Source organism: Arvicola amphibius, chromosome 4 (genome assembly GCF_903992535.2).
Source record: "Arvicola amphibius chromosome 4, mArvAmp1.2, whole genome shotgun sequence".
In the NCBI taxonomy this organism is placed as follows: domain Eukaryota; kingdom Metazoa; phylum Chordata; class Mammalia; order Rodentia; family Cricetidae; genus Arvicola; species Arvicola amphibius.
The window spans coordinates 67,976,333-67,990,687 of NC_052050.1; the positions used below are offsets into that span (position 1 = coordinate 67,976,333).

Consider the following 14,355-nt stretch of genomic DNA (forward strand, 5'->3'; position numbering starts at 1 on the left):
TGGGTACTGCATCCATGTGGTGCAAATACAGACTAAGCACTCACACACAGACATACATAAATTCAAAAAATTCCCTGCATTTCATCTTAGTTCTGGGAGATTCCTGCTTCTGTTTTTTCCCCCCAGGCAGGACTGTACAGGTGGGAAGTTCTCAGAAACCTCCTTCATCTGCACATCCATTGTCAGGACCACACGTGATCACCATCTGATGGGTGCGGAACTCAGACTAGAATCTCATCAGTTAGAATCTCCAGACATTCTTCATGGACGTGTGGCTTTCAGCATCACCCCTTGGCAAGGAGGTTTACTAGGGCCACCCAGAGCCTGGAACACAGCACCAGGTTTCTCCATTCTCTCTCCCTGTGTCCATCTGGTTTGCTCCGGGCTCTTTACTACAGCTACTAGTGACTAATGCGTTAAACCATCCATCTCCTTTTCCACCTCTCTTATCCTCTCCCATTGTGTCTCAGTTTGATTCTTTCTCATTTCCTATGTATTGTATTTAGGGGGATGTCTTCCTCATTCTCTTTGGAAAGAATATTTTTTCCATGTTTTCCGATATGGATAATAGACATAACCCTCCCCTGCTCGTGGCTAGCCTGGACCCTTTCAGCTTAAATGTATAAGGAACTTCTGCTACTGTGGTTACAATTCTCCAGATACTTCCCTTCCGTTCTCCAGCTTCAATTTACTTAGACAATGGCCAGACCAACTCCTAATCCATTTCTTGTCTCTTCTCAGAATCCATTTTTTTTAAATGACAGTAGAACCCAGTTGCTGTTCAAAATGTGCTTTTGTTTCTTGGGGTAATGCCCCAAACATGCTCTTCCTTGCACTGGCTTAAGTGAGGGGCTCTCCCCTCCTGTGATTTCCTTTTACTCTTTAGGCTGATTGGGTTTCTGTCAGCTAGACATAAGCTAGAGTCTGGGAAGAAAGACCCTCAACTGAGGAGCTGCTCCCAGCAGACTGGCCTACAGGTAAGTCTGCAGGGCATTTTTTTCTTTTTAAAATTAATATTGGTACTAAGGAAAAAGAGATGAAACTTTCTCTTATGGGCAGACAGGAAAACCAGCGAGATCACGATCTACACGAAGAAAGATGATGGGTGTTTGACGCTTCCCGCCACTGCCTCCGCCCCAGCCCTGTGCTTCCCTTTGAGGCATCTTTGGTAAAAAGTATTTCTCCTTTTGTGATCCTGTAAGATACCATTTTCTTGGCCTTTCCTTCTTGACCCTCGTCTCCCTATCAGGAAAGTCCCTGCCATCAGGTTGTCACAGCCTAGAGGCCCCTGTTCTAGGGTTTCTTAGAGCACGAGGAAAGCTATGGGGGTCGGGGCAAAGAAACCTGGGTCTGTGTGAGCGTTATCACTGTGTCAGGTGGAGTTAAACGGCCTACATAGACTTGAAGATCTCTGCCAATGCCCTCAACAAAGACCTCAGGTTTATTATGTGTCAAAGGAAATATGGACCACGTCACTGTATTAGAGTGAACTATACAGCATCTGAGAAACAGGGATGTGAGAGGAAGGAGAGAACTGAGGAAGGAAGGAAGGAAGGAAGGAAGGGAGGGAGGGAGGGAGGAAGGGAGGGAGGAAGGAAGGGAGGAAGGGAAGGAGGGAGGAAGAGATGAGGGAGAGAGAGAGGGAGACACATAGAGAGAGGGGGGAGGGAGACAGACACACACAGACAGACAGACAGATACACACACACACACACACACACACAGAGAGAGAGAGAGAGAGAGAGAGAGAGAGAGAGACAGAGACAGAGACAGAGACAGAATATATGTGATGTGAACTCTTGAGTACCAGTTTATAAGGCAGGGTGAGCAAGAGCAAAGGAGGCATTGGCCCACACCCCAGAAGCACCTGCTGGACCACTGAGGCCCAGATATTCAGCCCCCATCTTAGCCATCTTAAGAAGTGAGGGTAGACTGAGAGCAAGCAGTGAAGAGGAAATGGAAGTTCTCCTGGGAAGAGAGGCAAAGGGGGTGACTGGCGGTTCCTGGGGGAGCTCCTCTCTGGCTGCAGAGAAACGCCTGCCTGTAAAAGGAAGTGGACAGAGTTCACTGCAACTGGCTGCTTTAATTACCTGCAGATAAAGTGATTTTGCTCCTTTTATTTAGCAGGAGGCTTTTGAAAGCCATTCCCACTCAGTCGCCTCCATTACTGAGGGGTGGGGCTGCATCGGAGCAGAATGGAGTTGGGGAAGAAAGCAGAGGGCAGGCAGGGTTCCTGAGGAGAGGTGATGCCTAAGAGGGGCAGGCGCAGCTGAGCACTCTTTCCCGTGACACCTACACACTCTCTGTCCTGGACCTGGCTCTCCCACGGCACCTGGGAGCTGGGACGGTTTTTGCCTGACAATGAACCATTGATCCATGGGGCCCAAGGCGAGAGCTCACTGGACCAGGGCCCCTGCTGACTGACTCCAGCTGTGCTTCCTTGGGTCGCTGCAGGGGGCTTTACTCATTTCAGTTACTGGAGGTGGTTCTGTGTTCTTCTTCTCTTTAGAGAAGGACGGGTGGCCTCAACATTGCTTTCCTGAGCAGAAAAGTAGGCAGAGAGGGGTTGGGCACGTCTGTCACCCCTGGAGACTAGAGGCAAGGGCAAAAGAACCAGGAATCAGGAGCAGTCTGGCCACCAGGCCTCTTGCCCAACTTCTGTCCCCTCTCCCCCATGAGCCCTCCAGCTCCTCAAGTTAGCGCACAGCAGCAAACCTAAAAGAGCACACATTCACAGGAGCGGGAGGACATCTGCCCTGGGATCTGAGCAAGCAGACACACGCTGCAGCGGGGACAGAGTCAACACGTCTGAGTTGGGGCCGCTCTGACAGCTGCTGAGCTTGTCACACACATAATTAGGTGAACTGCTCGAGCACAGAGACTGGATGTGCAGTACCATTTAGTGACTGCTGCACAGGGACCTTGATGGTAATTGAAGGCACAGTAGGGGGGGAGCCTTAAGGAAGTCCCAAATCAACTACTTCTTGCTCTAGTAATTTAACATTTGACTTGAGTGATCATCTAAAGCCTCCCAGGTGTGGGGCCAGCTTGGCTCCGAAGAGCCTAAGCTTCTAGAGCAACCGGTCACTTTTCTCTCCACACAGGCCTTCCAGGGAGCAGCCTCCTAGAGAGACAGCTGTAAGAGGGGGACTCCATGTCTGTCTGTCCCTTCACTGCGCCCTTCCTTCCTTCTTCCTCTTTCTGCAATGCCTTGATGGCTTTCTATGACAAAATATTACACAAGAAGAACTTAGGGAAGGAAGTTTTGCCTTGGCTCATGACTTTTTTGGGGGAGAGAGTTCACGGCAATGGGAGTATATGGTGGAGGTTGTTCACACATTGGCAAACCAAGAGCAAGGATCCAGGGGCTGGGTATGATCTTCAAGGTCTGCCTCTAGTGAGCCATTTCTACCGGCTGGGTCCCGTGTCTTAACAGTTCCTTCTTAAGCTTTTCTCCTCAAATGGTGCCAGTAGCTGGGAAGCAAAGATGTAAACCATGAGTCTGTGGGGGCTTTCTAGATCCAAGGTATAACACCCTCCTGTCCCAGAGAACCCACAGGCTTTTGAGCAAGGTCCTTCTTGTGGACCCATCTAATCTTTTCTGTTTTCTGTTTTATTTTTCAAGAGAGGGTTTCTCTGTGTAGTTCTGAATGTCCTGGAACTTTCTCTGTAGACCAGACTGGCCTTGAACTCAAAGAGCCACCTGTCTCTGCCTCCCAAGTGCTGGGATTAAAGGCTTGTACCTTTAATACCAGATGGATCCAGCCCAGCGGATCTATCTACTCTTTGCTGAGAGGTCTTCTAGGGGTTCCTGTTCTGTATCTTTGGGTCCTCAAAGAGGCTGTATGTTGAATAGTCACTAATGTGTGGATTAAGCAAAAAAAAAAAAAAATTAGTAGAACATCCCCAGTGAGCTTGGCAGAGAAAAATAAAGCAGATATCTGCATTTGTAAGGACGATCAGTATGGAAGGGAGCTAGGCACTGGTAAGAACTTATCACGGAGGGAATTCTGGGCTTTGCAGAACTTTTCCTATCATGCTAGCTAGCAGCTTGGAGTTCACACAGCAAAGTCCTGGTCCTGCATATCATATATCATATCATATCATATCAATCATATCATCCATCATGTATTTATCTACCATTTATTAGTCTGTGTGGATGATCTTTACGCATTTATGTGTGTATGGTATATGTATGCATGAGAACAAGGCACAGAGGTCAGTGGAGGGAGGGTATTGGGTATCCACCCATCTCTCTCTACCTTATGCCTTTAGGACAAGGTCTCTCCTTAATTGGAGCTTGCTTTTATTGGCTAGGCTGGTGGCCAACAACATCCAGTGGTCTTCAGGTCCCCAAAGCACTGGGGCTACAGGGGATCTCAAGATCACACCGAGCGTGTAACGTGGTTGCTGGAGTCTAAACTCAGTTTCCCATGGCTGTTCAAAGAATATTCTTAAACCCTCAGCCATTGCCATGGCCTTCTGTGGGTGACCTTAAGTAATTCAATGGCTGTGGCAGAAAGGGATAGAGAGAGCTTGCATGGTTCCTGAGGGACCGGATGCAAAACCTTTCCTTTTGACTTTACGATTAGAGAGGGAACCTGACAGTGGCCAACACACTGAGGACATTAGACAGAAAGGGGAGTGTGTAGAGACAAGCATGAGGGGTGCCTGAAAGACAGCAGGGAACAATGGCGGAGGTGGGGAGGCTCGGAGGCCGTGACTCATTTCTGTGCATGAAATCAATGCAGTGCAAGACTTTCTCAGCTCAATAACTTATTAGCAATTTTTAATTACTGTATTGTAATTAATTCATTCAGAATGCAGCTGTTCTGTAGAGCACACCACACATGCTGAACTGATAGGGTTCTTGCAAATTTGCAGGGGGCTCCTACCAAGACATTTCTTGCTGAAATCCAAGGGGAAATATTCAAAGAACATATGCATTTGAAGTCATTTTCTCCTCTACTCTGGAAGCAGATTCTACAAGTGGGATAAATGCACTCCAAGGGGGTTGAGATGGGGAGGCATGTCTATGCTGGGATGTGGGTTAATTTTCTGTTCAGCCAATCTCTAGTTTTCCGCATGGATGCTGGCCAGATCCATGGAGTGGGAAGTGCCCTGTCCATAGAGTCCTCTCTGTCCTTGAGGTCTTGGTGTCCCTGGCTAGAGAAGCTGTAGGATGAGAGAGCACAGATGCTAGGACTGGAGCGGACCTTCGTTCCAGCTGCCCCCTCCCCTCATACAGAGTCAGGTGACGGATGCTAGGACTGGAGCGGACCTTCGTTCCAGCTGCCCCCCCACCCCCAGCCTCCCTCATACGGAGTCAGGTGAGTTCACACTGCTCTGCTTGGCCCCTAACTAAGCCCCACCCCTCCCCAGAACCCAAAGTTTAGACACTTAATCTTTTTTGCACCCCTCGAAATCCTTCCCCACTGTTTCTATCTGGAAGCCCCTCTATCCACCTCCTGGTCTCCTCTGCCAAGCATGCTCATGAGCGCCTGCTCTCCTTCCGGTCTGACAGATGAATTTCTCTCTCTGATTCTACTAGCATTCCCCCCCAAACCACTTTGTACACTCCAGGAACTGCTTCCTTGCTGGGCAGCAGGTTCTCTTGCTTCTTGCTAATCAGTAAACTCCAGTGACTCATCTCCTTTTATAGAAGGAGCCATTTGAAGGAGGTCAAACTCTATCACTTCCTAAAGAAACAGGGAAGACCCATCTCGTCTCTTCTAACTCAAAGGAAGACCCAGCAGCCTTCAACTTTTGACTCTTGTCCAGCATTGCCGCTGTAGTTTTGTGTAGCTGGACTCAAGGGTACTTGAGAGGACAATCTCAAAGAAGGAAGGCCTAGTCATGGTCACTTGGCTTCATGCATTTGGGCAGACGTGACAATAGTGGGAAAGTTTGGTATGGAAGGTTCTTTACCTGTGTTTGCTGGGAAGCTGAGAAGGGGATATGTGGCGGGGGGGGGGGGAAGTCTGTAGGAAACATCCCATCACCTGGTTCTTCTGCTTCTGTAATACCTCAAAATGCTACTGTTTCATGACTAATTCAGTAAGAATCCCAACCCTTCACAACCCCAGGCTAATCTCTCTTTCTCTCTCTGTCTCTGTCTCTGTCTCTCTCCTCTCTGTCTCTGTCTCTCGTCACCACGTGGTTCAGGTACACTTTGAATTTTTGACATTCCTGCCTCAGTTGCCCCAGTGCTGGGATGACAACTTGTGCCACCGTGCCTGGCTAATCTGGAGAATGTCCCACAGACGCGCTCACTGAAACAGTTTACCAGTCTCATTTCTCAGTCCAGTCAAGCAGATGATCAAGAGTGACCATCACAGTCATGTAAGAAGAGACTGGGGATTGAATAATGGCTTGCACCTGCCCCTTGAATGTGTCCCACTGTTTGCAATGACATCACAATCAGCTGAGGCCCTCAGTACCACTTAGAAGTGTCTGGTCAGAGCAGTTGTGGTGGCCCATTTTGTTCTCGCACCACCCCATGGCAGGAAAGAGGTACTGTTATCATAGCCACTTTACAGATGAGGCCAACCTCAGAGTTCTAGTCCTGGGACGCAGAGAAATACACTGAGCCCCAGAATCCTGAACCTCCCCTTGTTTCTTCAGGTCTAAGTCTTTCCTTGTTAGAGAGCTTCTGAGCTAGAGGGGCTGCTCATCTGGCAGAATTTAACCACACCCCTCTGTCACCAAGTCAGCAGGAAGATCTCACACATCGTGGCAGGTAGAGTCTTGTGTGGTTGGCACAGTCTGGGATGAGAGTAACTTGCCCTGGCAGGATAGGAGAGACTTGTAGAAGAATAGAAATGGCCCTGGGAAGGTGTGGAACCTAACGTAAGTTCTGAAGGCACCAAGATGCAAGTAACAGCAATAGTAATAATAATAATATAAACAGAAAGATGAAAAGAGAGGGAGTAGGAAAAGAGGGTTCTCTGGCATCAAGATTTGCTTTATTAATGTGTGAACAAAGAATTAAGTTTTCCTGGCTGTTCACCAACACTAAAGATTAAAAAGAAAAAAAAAGCCAGGGTGCTAGAGCGAGATGCTGAAGTTAAGAGCACTAGCTGCTTTTTTTTAGTTCTCAGTGCCCACATGTGGAGGTTTCCAGGTGCCTGTAACTCTAGCTCCATGGGATCTGAAACCTTGCTCTGGCCTCTTTGAGCATGTTCACACTCACATGCATGACCCGCAGACCCAGATACACACATGCATAGAATTTTAGAAGGGTAAGTCTTTGGAAAAGGATAGAAAAACCTAGTGAGTGTGTGGCCTACTCCTTTTTTGGTAAATGTAAGTGGAAATTTTCTTCATGGATGTCACTAGCGCAGCTGCAGGCCTCTGGATGCTGAGCCATCTAAAAGAACATCCGCAAACACAGCAGGCTGAAGAAGCTGAAGAGTTCACTGAAGACAAACTTGAACCACCTTTTCTTTCTGTGCTTCCATAATTTCAAGGTTTGTTTGGTAACCTTCTGAACTATGCCATCAGATCAGCCAAATAACATGACTCTAGCATGATGAGGGATTGCTTGGAAGGCAAGCTCACAGGAGCGAGAGCATGGCTTTAAAACCAAGTCAGAAAACTAACTTCTAGAGTGCAAACCAGTGTGCAGGAGGACCGTGTGTGTGGCAAGATGCCTTCCAACATGAATTCTGCATGGAGTCAGGTTGTGAGTCCTGTCCACTATCTCGGGTGCATTATCTTGGTGGTACTTGAGGGAAAGCATACACAAACAACCTTTCCCCCACTTCTCCTTGCTCCTGACAGAATATGAGATGCCCAGCTTCTGGCCCAGGAGATCTGGGATTAAAGCCACAAATTCGAGAAGCCACCCTGAGTTTAGTCTGATTTTTTCATGCAGACCAATGATCCCTAAAAGATACTTTGAATTCTGTCACCATAGCAACTGGGATTGATTGATACCAGAAGTTTTCTTATGAACAGGGGGCTTAGAATTCTGACTCTTCTCTCACACTGTGTGGAGAGGGCCGTGTGTCACCAGCCAGCCCTTGACAGAAGCTTTCCCTGCAGGGGAAAGACTGTAGACACAGTGCCTTGGTCCAGTGTGATCTGCCACAGTTCTCCCACTCGATCTACACCCTGGCCCCATTACAAGAGTCCATATATTGGCTTCTGGGTACAGGTGCACTCCTGGAGAGTGGAATCACATGTTCGCTGGGAGAACAGAAGACAGACGATTTTAGAATTTGTATTTTTGCTGGAAAAAAGTGTTTCAAAATTTCCTGTGTTAATAACTTCGTGGAAGTTTGGGATGAATGACAGACTGTCACCCACGGAGATCAAGCTGCTATTAAACAGACTGCTGCCATTGTGAGGTGGAGACAGCAGGTGGCGTGGTCCTGCACACCCTCCTCAGCCACCACCCCTCAAGCCTCTGCCTCTGGCTTTCTATTGGAGCCACGGCTCTGAGGGGGAAGTTGCTTGCTCAGGGTGACCTGTCCTCCACCTCTGTAAGTCCTTGCTAATTGGTGCCTGGGTCCTTCTAGTTTGCTAGACACACCCTAGAGGAATGTTAGAGGAGGAGACTGGGCCTTCCTGCCTGCCATGACTGGAGCCAACGCTTGCATGAGGTCTTAAAGCGGGGATTCTCAACCTGTCATTTGGCAAGCCTCTATCTCCAAAAGTATTTACATTAGTATTTATAACGGTAGCAAAATTACAGTTATGGAGAAGCAAGGAAATACTTTTATGGTTGGGGGGGGCACCACAACACAAGGAACTGTATTGAAGGGTCGCAGCATTGGGAAGGTCGAAAACAACTGTGTTAGAGGACTTTCCAAGAAGTCCAGACCTAAGGGTCAAGGGTAGAGAAGTCCTGGTTCTAGGTAGGCAGGCCATGACAACATCAGCGCTTGGCACTCGGTACCTCCCATACCCGTCTCTAGCCACTATTAAGTTATCTGGGCTCAGAAAGTCCCCTCAAGAGCTTCCCAGGCAGACTTGTCCCTGTCTGTCCCTGTCTCTGTGTTCCCTTTGGGCATCTCCATGCTTTAAGTCTGTGGCCACATTAGCTGAGAAGAAGCAATGGCAATTCCTATCAGATGCAGTGGGCCAGGTCCCGTGCCGTATGATCTTTTGTATTTCCCTGACTTTGAATAGCCAGGGCAGACAGTGATGGCCATTAGACCCATGCTAGAGCTGAAGGAGAGGATGGACCAGAGAAGTACAGAGAGGCACCCGGGGTCACACAGTGGAGACAGACCAGAGCCCAGATGTAACCTGGTATTTAGGGATATGTGCAGACATTGCTCTCTTGAAGAGGAGTCTGGAGGGGACCAGTTCTGCGTGGGTCGGGGTTCACAGAACCGGCGCATCACTGCATTAGGAAGATTCAGTGCATAAATCCAATCAACATGAGCCCTGCTGGAGGCTGCCCTTGTCATCCCTCATCGCGGCAGGGTTTGTGGCCGTCCTTTCCCTCGTGTGAAATGAGAAATGCTGTTTGAATAAGCGATGGTGAGGGAGGCTGTGCACACTCCAATGAGGAAATAAAAAACCTTCAGAAAGACGCAATTTGGGGGATATTGGAAACCAGAGGACGGAACATCAGTCTATAAAACTCAACACGCCCAATAAAGCTGGAGCAACTGGTCAAGTGTTTTAGTGCGCTCGGTTGCCGGGGAAGCGGTGGGCATGAGCTGGGCAGGATGCTTCCAGGCATTTGTCCTCAGCTTATTGTGGTCTCGTTTGCATAATGCACCTCATGATTTTGAAGCACCTTAACATTAGCGTCATGAGCACAGCCATGAAAGTGTCTGAGATTATTCCTGTCACAGGCTTAAGTGTATCTTCCCAGAGCCTCCTCCACCACAGCCAACCCAGAACCGCCTATTTGTTACTTGGGTGTTGGTGGCTTGGGGCAGAGGGGGTGGAGGCTCACATAACTGTACTCCTCACCTAAGACTGTGACTACCCAACCTAGGCTTGTGTCCTACGGCTGGAGGTAGTCACGGGGAGCCTGTGAGGCCCCGGCTCATCACCACAAAGTAGTTCTGCAGCCCTTGGTGGCCAACACTGCAGACATATGCCCCTCCCACCTTCCTTGCTCTATCCAAAGCAAACCTTTGCTCTCACAGGATCGGGAGCAGCTCTCCCACCTCCTGTGTCCCCTAGGTTCCCTAGTCAAGGTAGGTCTGTCCATCTGCCAGTTTCTGCTTCTGTGGCATAGAACACTTAGTGCACACACGGCCATTTTACTTCAGGCTTACAAGCATCTCTGTAGGCCAAGGCATCTACTATATGTGCTGAAGTCACACCAACATGGGAAGACCATCATAGCCTTCACACCCACGTGTATTTGCAAGCCCCTGAGCACCTCCATGGTGCACTGTGCTGCACACGAAACAGAGCCCCTCCCTGGGGCTCTTATTGCCTTGCCCTTTTCTTCCCACCTGAGCCCAGCACAGAGTGAGTTCTCTGGGCTCTGTCTCCTCCATTTGTATGTTTGGCTGTCTTGGTGGTTTCCTGGTCTTGTTCAGAGCGTCTCTGAACAGGCAAGGCATGGGATTTTCTCCCAGTTGCTGGGGACCACTCTGTCGGTATCATCTGGTCATTTCATATGTACAGTGTCGCTTCCTGACTCATGGAACTCTGCCTCATGTGGCCTTCGTTGTCACTTTGCAAAGACGTGCAGTGTGGAGACTTGGGTCATAGCCTGTTGTCTGGTGCCTAGAGGATACAGACTCAACTCCAGTTAAGAGTTCAGCTTGACCTCCCTAGATTCTGTTCTCCAAGTGTGGGGAAGGGATGGAGATCTTTGGGACTGGGTCTCAGACTGAAGACACATTGCTAAAAAGGTCTCTGCTGCTGCAGGGTTGATGTACCAATCCTTCTCCTTGCTTTCTCTACACTTGTGACCCGTGCACCCAGCACCTCTGTCACCTTTGTTGAGAGTCAGAAGATCCATCACATACTCTAAGGCACAGGGCAAGGAGCCCTCTCCTACCTTTGAGGAAGCAGTCCTTGCTGTGTACGCTGACGATTCTTTTGCCCAGCAGGCAGGCTGCACGGCGAAGCTCACAGTGGTTCCCATAGAGCCTCCCATCGGAGCCGCACACAGGCATGTAGCGGGGCCTGCACGCCTCCACACAGTGGCATGAGGGCTGCCCTGTGGCCCTATTGAGCGAGCACCTGCTCCCAGGGCTGCAGGGTTTCTTCCCACAGGAAGCCGACAGTCCAGGGCTAGGAAGACCTGTGGATACACACAAAGACAGAGGTTTAGCTCAGTGCTGGAGAACAGAGTCCATGTTGCTCTTTCAGGTCACAAACACTAGAAACATAGAGACCTCAACTTCCTGTGAGGCTGAGGTGACCCAAGGTGGGACAAAGACCTTAGGGTCTACATGGAGTCCCTGTTCCTCCAAGAAGTAGCTACAAAATGTGTATCTTGCTGAGTGGAACTTATTTTTTTATGAGGTTCATCCTGAACACCTCAGACAGGGCACCTCCTCCTCATAGGAGGGCCTTGGTGAATATTTGTGCTTTCATGGGCCTGCCTCTTCCTTGCTGTCAGTTGGATCAGTGAGGATGCCCAGTCCTTCCGTGCTCACTAAGGGGTGCCTTAGACCAGAGGACAGACCTAATAACCACCGTCCCTGTGCCCTGAGACCACTCCATGCACCGGAACTCTATCAAAATCATTATAAAAAACTGGTTCCTTCCCCCATTCCTACCTCTGTCTCTTTCTTTTTTTTCTCCTCTATTCTTTCTACTTTTTCTTTCTTTTGAGACATAGTCTTGTTTAACCCAGACTGGCTACAAACTCCTGATGCTCCTGCCTCCACCTCCCAAGTGCTGGTACCACATGCATGGGCTACTGCACCCACCTTTCTCTTTCTTAAGTGATGACCTGCAGCCAGGCTGGGCACTAGATTTCTGAGAGATCTCAAAGATGAATAAGCTGTAACTTTACTTCCCTCCGACCTAGTCATTCTTGTTGAAGATGGAATGTGACAGAGCCATGATATGGTCCATGCTGGTGCTGTCGTTTAAATGAGAATGGTCCCCATAAGCTCATGTATTTGAATGCTTAGTCTCTAGTTGGTGGAACTGTCTGGGAAGGATTAGGAGGTGTGGCTTTGTTGGGGGTATGCCACTGGGGGTGGGCTCATGCCATTCTGGATTAGCTCTGCCTCTCTCTCTTTACCTTACTCTTGTGGATCAGATGTGAGTTCTCAGCTACTCTCAAAACCACACCTGCTTGCCTGCTGCCATATTGTCCACCATAATGGTCACAGGCTCACTCTCTGAACTGTAAGTCCCCAATGAAGTCTTCTATGTGTTCCTTTGACCATGGTATCTTCTATCGTAGCAGTTTAAAAGTAACTGAGATAGATGGGCAGTCCAGGAGCAAAGGTGTAGCGTAGATATAAGCTGTAGAGAGAGCTGAGCAGAGGAACCGAGGAGGGCTACATTGACCCTGGGAAGCTAGAGTCTAGAGAGGAAGTGTGGTGAAGAGGCAAGTGGGAAGGCCACACCATCAGCAGGGCCACCAGAACCCTCCCCCAACCCCTGACCAGTCCTCTCTAGCTTGATCTTGTATCTGTGGACAGAGGGCTGAGACACTGGAGTTTGGGGCTGGAACACTGCTTGTGGAGCTCCTGTGTCTGACACCCACTCACAAGGATCTCAGACAGTAGTGCTCAGAGCTCACATCTAGAGGCAGGCGGCTGGGGAGTGGCTTATTTCACTGATAAAGCAAGGCGTCCACGGAGAGCACTTAAGGTGATAGTCCACCATATGAGGAGATGCCAGGGAATTAGAGGATGACTCCATGCTCCTAATGACAGCATGTGGCATGCTGGGAATGAAAAAAAAAAAGAACCCAATGTCTGAAGAATTAAAATGTGGATGCAGAGTTTATAGCTGCAGGAATTTCTGCTTTATGGTTTGATGCAGTGGTCTTCCAGGCTTGTTAAGGTAGTGCACATCTGTCATCAATGCATCTGGGAGGTAGAGGCATGGTAATGATAAGTTCAAGGCCAGCTTTGGCTACATAGTGAGTCGAGACTAGCCTGGACTACATAAGATCAGGTACCAAAAACCAAAACTAAAACACCACATAAGCAACCTAGTCCAAACAAATAAACCATCTCTCGTGTACTAGACAAGACAGAATAGCCCTGGTCATCAGCACTGAGCCTTCCACTCCTGGGACAAACACACGTGTAAGGGGGAAACCAAGACTCCTTTTCCTGCTTTGGGTTAGGTCTGCTTTTCGTCATCATAGATTTGAAAAAGGAAACAAATCAGTTATGGGAAGATTAACTACTTGATTCAATAACTCATTTAAATTCCCCTAACCTTGGCAAGTTAAGAAGTGTATCGACTTTTTTTCTTGCATCATAATAAACTCGAAGGTCAACATATCTCTGCAGAGCAAGAGTGCAGATCCAGAGCGGGGCGTGAAAACCTCCTTTATCCACGGTCTGACTGTGCCCACATCCCTGCTAAGGCTCTGTGGCACTATAAAGCCACCCCTCCCACTCCTCTTGGTGGGAAGGGGAGGGTGCAGAGAACAGGCTTTTTGTAGAGGAGGCTCTAGGCAGGAAGCACCCCCTTACCAGGGGACTTGGGGTTGCTTGGCCACTAAGTGTGTTTGATTAGCAGCTTTCTCCTGGGCTGTTAGGAAGTGGGCCACCCTGGAAAATGCCGACAGCTACTAGAAGAAACTAACACAGTGCTGAAATGATCAGCTTTTGTTTCTTTCCCAAGACAGGGCAAGGAAGTGAAGCCTTACCCTGGATGCTGTTCAATAAACTTCCCTGTGCAAACAGAACAGACCGACTAATGGCTCATCTTGAAAAGAAACCGCTCAAGTCTTTGGCTTCTTAGATCCAGTTGTGGGGTTTCTTCTCCAGCTGTGATGCCCCCACTTGCTGTCAGCTTCAATTTACCATGGGGGGGTATTTCTTCTTAAAGTCAGCCCGCATTCCTTCTCTTTACCCTACTGTCCTGGAGTGAGTGCCCTGACTCTAGCTTTAGGGGGCTCCACAGGTTCTGGGCCATTGCCCCCTCAGGTTTTAAAAAACAACAATTTTAAGGACAATTAGTGTCAATGTTCCAATGCCAGGTCAGAGGTTGGCATGGTGAGGGAGATGGGGGTCACACGCTGTGATCGTTCATCTTTGCCCGCCTCTCTCCTAAGTGGGGCAGGAAGTGGAAGATGGAGGACAGACATTTCCCTGGAGGGGGCTTCTGCAGTCAAGGGAACCAGAGACCTGGAGAGCCAGGGGAAAGGGAACTTCAGAGACCACCTTCGTTCAGATGGGGGTACCCTCTGCACTTGGCACTCTTCTTTGAAAGGCCAGATTGTAGCAA

The 14,355-nt window shown here is 48.9% G+C and overlaps 1 protein-coding gene across 1 annotated transcript in view; it reads right to left on the reverse strand.

Annotated features, from left to right (window-relative positions):
* Nucleotides 1-14,355, reverse strand: part of Fstl4 (follistatin like 4) — a 415,999-nt gene that overhangs the window by 183,944 nt on the left and 217,700 nt on the right. The window contains exon 3 of the mRNA XM_038329093.1: nucleotides 10,982-11,227. Within this exon, the coding sequence (XP_038185021.1) occupies nucleotides 10,982-11,227 (246 nt within the window). The remainder of the gene's footprint in view (nucleotides 1-10,981; nucleotides 11,228-14,355) is intronic.